General features: G+C 59.3%; 1 protein-coding gene across 1 annotated transcript; it reads right to left on the bottom strand.

Annotated features, from left to right (window-relative positions):
- Window positions 1-1,023: 1,023 nt before the first annotated feature.
- Window positions 1,024-2,871, bottom strand: GBX2 (gastrulation brain homeobox 2). Its single transcript, XM_063341877.1, has 2 exons — window positions 2,361-2,871; window positions 1,024-1,982 (listed from the first exon to the last, which is right to left on the bottom strand). Exons 1-2 carry the CDS (start codon window positions 2,869-2,871, stop codon window positions 1,459-1,461), a joined length of 1,035 nt encoding a protein of 344 aa, XP_063197947.1. The 3' UTR covers window positions 1,024-1,458.
- Window positions 2,872-3,251: the final 380 nt, after the last annotated feature.

Here is a 3,251-nt window from a genome sequence, read left to right as displayed (position 1 = left end):
ATTCCAAATAGCCGCCGCCGCCGATGATACGGTTTCACCGGCACGAATGCAACCGGGATGCGTAAAATGGGAAAAAAAAAACCCAAAAACAACCAAAACGGGATTAAAAGGATGCGGGGGGGGGCAACACGGGACCCTCCGGCTCCGGCCCCCCGCCCCGCCGAAGCGCCCCCACCCCGGCTGCGCTGGGGGCGGGGGCTGGCCGCCGGCCTGGGGGGAGAGCGGTTGTACCCCCCAAAGCACGGCGCGGGGAGCCAGCCGGCTGCCCGGGGGAAGCGGGGGGGATGTAGGGCTGTTTCGCCCCCCTCTCTTTCGAGGCTATCCACCTTTATTCACCCAAAAAGCCCCTTTTTCCAGCCGTCCCACCCCGCCAAAAAAAAAAAAAAAAAAGAAGAAAAAAAATATAAGAAAAAAAGAAAGGAAACTTTTTGCCCTTCTCCCCCCTCCCCGACAATAAATGTGGCTTCGCAAAAAGGCGAGAGCAGCATCGCTCCGCTCCGGCAGCGCAGGAGGGGAAAGGAAAAATCAGCTCCACGCCAAATTCTGGACAGAACAGCCGGGGGCTGGAGGGCTTTTTTTTTTTTTTTTTTTTTTTTTGTTTCTTTGTCGGTTTTTATTCACAAGACTTAGTTCGCTTTTAAATTTCATAACTTATAAGGAAATAAGCTACATTGAAATAAATTAAACACAATAGAGAAGATCGTGCTTATTTTTCCCCCCCCCTCTCTCTTTTAAACATGGCTTGGTAGAATAGGCAAACCAAATCGACAGAAAGCCAGGCAAAAAATATATTTAAAAAATCGTCCCCCAGTGCTTGCCACTCAGCCATCGGAAATAAAATCAAACAATAAAAAAGGCATGAAATGAAACTCTTAGTTTTCTTTCGTTTTTGTTCTCTCGTCTTTTTTTTTTTTTTTTTTTTTTTACCTGTCGCCCCCGTTAAGAAACAAAACCCAAAAGATGGCTAAAGGCGTGCTGCGGGTTTCGCTGGGGATGTCTCTGCCGGTTGCGGGGGTGGGGGGGGACACGGGTAAATCGCTGCTGGATCCGACGCCGACACTGTACCGCATCTGTGGTCCCCATCGCAGCCAAGACAGCACGGGTATGTACAAAGTGAGGGCAGCGTAATAATAAATATCTGTGTGTCTTTTCCAGGGTTTGATATTCCTGCTCCGAACCAAAACAGTTTCCAAGCCTCTTTCCTTCGCAGACTCTCGCTTGACTCGGTTAAGTGGAAAGTTTCACTTGAAAGTTCACTCGTGGTGGGGATTTGCCGTGTGCTCAGGTGGGATTTCCTTTTCTTGTTGGAGATTGTTTGCTTTAGGTTTGTTTGGGTTCTGGTGGTTTTGGGGTTTTGTTTTCTTTTTTGCTTCATTTTTTTTTTCTGGTGGGTTGCTTTTAAACCCCGTTTTGGAAACTTTTCCCTCAAAAACTTGTGGTTCTGAGCGTAGGGAGAGATCAGGGTCGGGCTTGCTCCAGCTGCTGATGCTGACTCCTGATCGCAAACCTGCTGACGTGCACCGGGATGGGTACCACGATCTTAGGGTTTCGGGAGGGCTCCCCTGTCTTGGAGTTGGCGTTGCCCGCCTTGACCCGTTTCCATTTAGCTCGTCTGTTCTGGAACCAGATTTTCACCTGCACCTCGCTGAGTTTGAGGGCGTGAGCGATCTGGGACCTCTCCGTCAGAGACAGGTACTTTTTGCAGTGAAATTCCTTTTCCAGCTCCAGCAGCTGCTCGCTGGTGAAGGCTGTTCGCCTCCGCCGGTTTTTGCCCGTGGACGTGGTGTTGGTGGAATTGGGGGGGTTTTGGGGGTTTTCCTCCAGCGCGTTGCCAGAGTCCTCTTCCTTGTGAGCCGCCTGGCCGGGGATGTTGTCGTCCGAGCTATAGTCTAGATCGCTGTCCATGGAGAAACTTTCCTCTTTGCCTTTCGCATCCTCTTCTGCTTTGGTATCCTCCTTCCCCTGGCCCCGGAGAGCCCCGGCTGGAAGCGAAGCAGAGGCCTTTCGTTAGCATTTGGTAGCCTCCGTCCCCCGGCCACCGCGCCCCCCCGGCCCACAGGTCCATCACCCGAAAATTGTTGAGTTTGGGTTTTTTGACGCGTGTTTTTCAGTTGGGTTGATTTTATTAATTTTAAAAATTTTTTTTTTTTTTTTTTTAAGCGACAGGGGTTGGAAACCTCCCTTCTCCTCGGTGTTGCGGCCACCGGCTCCCGAGGGACAGCCCTGCCTCCTCCCGCGGGTCCCCCGCCGCCGGGGCCGCCCCTTCCCCCGACCCCCTCCCATCCCGCCCCGCCGCGGGGTGATGCGCGCAGCGGGCAGCGGGACCCCGCTCCCCCGCGCCGGCTCCGGCGCTCACTCACCGAGGGAGGCCTGGACGGCGTCGGCGGCGGGGAAGGGCAGGAGGGCTCCGTCCTTCCCCAGGAAGGCTTTGCCGTCGTCGCCGCCGCCGTCCGGGGGCATCCCCTCGGCTTTATCGAAGTTCCCCGGGGGTGCGAACTTCCTGGCGGCCTCCTGGTGCTGGGGAGAGGCGGGGAAGGTGCCGGGCAGCGTGGCCATGAGGGTGGAGGTGAGGGCCATGCCCTGAGCCAGGCTGGAGCAGAAACCCGTGGGCAGGCTGGGGAGCTGGTGGTGGTGGGGATGCGCGGGGGGCAGCGCCGGCTGCAGGGCGCCCTGCGGCAGCGCCGGGGGCGGCGGGGGGGGCGGCGGCAGCACCACGGGTCGGTAGGGCATGAACATGGGGTAGCCGGTGTAGACGAAGTGGCCGGGGGCGGGCGGCGGGGGGCTGCCGATGAGCGAGTCGATGCTGAAGGCCGTGCTGCTTCCCAGCGGGCGCTGCATCATCATCAGCGAGGGCTGGAAAGCCGCGCTCATGCCGGAGCGGCGGCGGCAGCGACCACCTTCCTCCTCCTCCTCCTCTTCCTCCTCCTCAGAGTCGCGCAGCCCCCACGCGTGGGGCAGAGCCGGGGCGGAGCGGGGCCGCGGCCCACCGCCGCCGCCCGCACATCGGGGCTGCTGCTGCCCGCTGCCCCCCGCCCGCCGCCGTCGCCGTGCGCCCCCGCGGAGCCCGCCCGCCGCCGCCGCCGCGCCGCTCTGCCCGCCCGCGCTCCCCCGCGCCCATTCACATTTTGCCCGGCTGGGAACCCGGCCCGCCCCACGTGGCCGCCGCGGCCGCCTGCTATTGGACGGGAGGACGGCGGGGCGGAGCCGAGCGGTGAGACCACGCCCCCAGCTCCTCCTCTCACCCCCCCCCC

This window comes from Chroicocephalus ridibundus, chromosome 7 (genome assembly GCF_963924245.1).
Source record: "Chroicocephalus ridibundus chromosome 7, bChrRid1.1, whole genome shotgun sequence".
In the NCBI taxonomy this organism is placed as follows: Eukaryota; Metazoa; Chordata; class Aves; order Charadriiformes; family Laridae; genus Chroicocephalus; species Chroicocephalus ridibundus.
The sequence above is the reverse complement of the archived record's forward strand: the minus strand, read 5'-3'. Positions and strand labels throughout refer to the sequence as shown.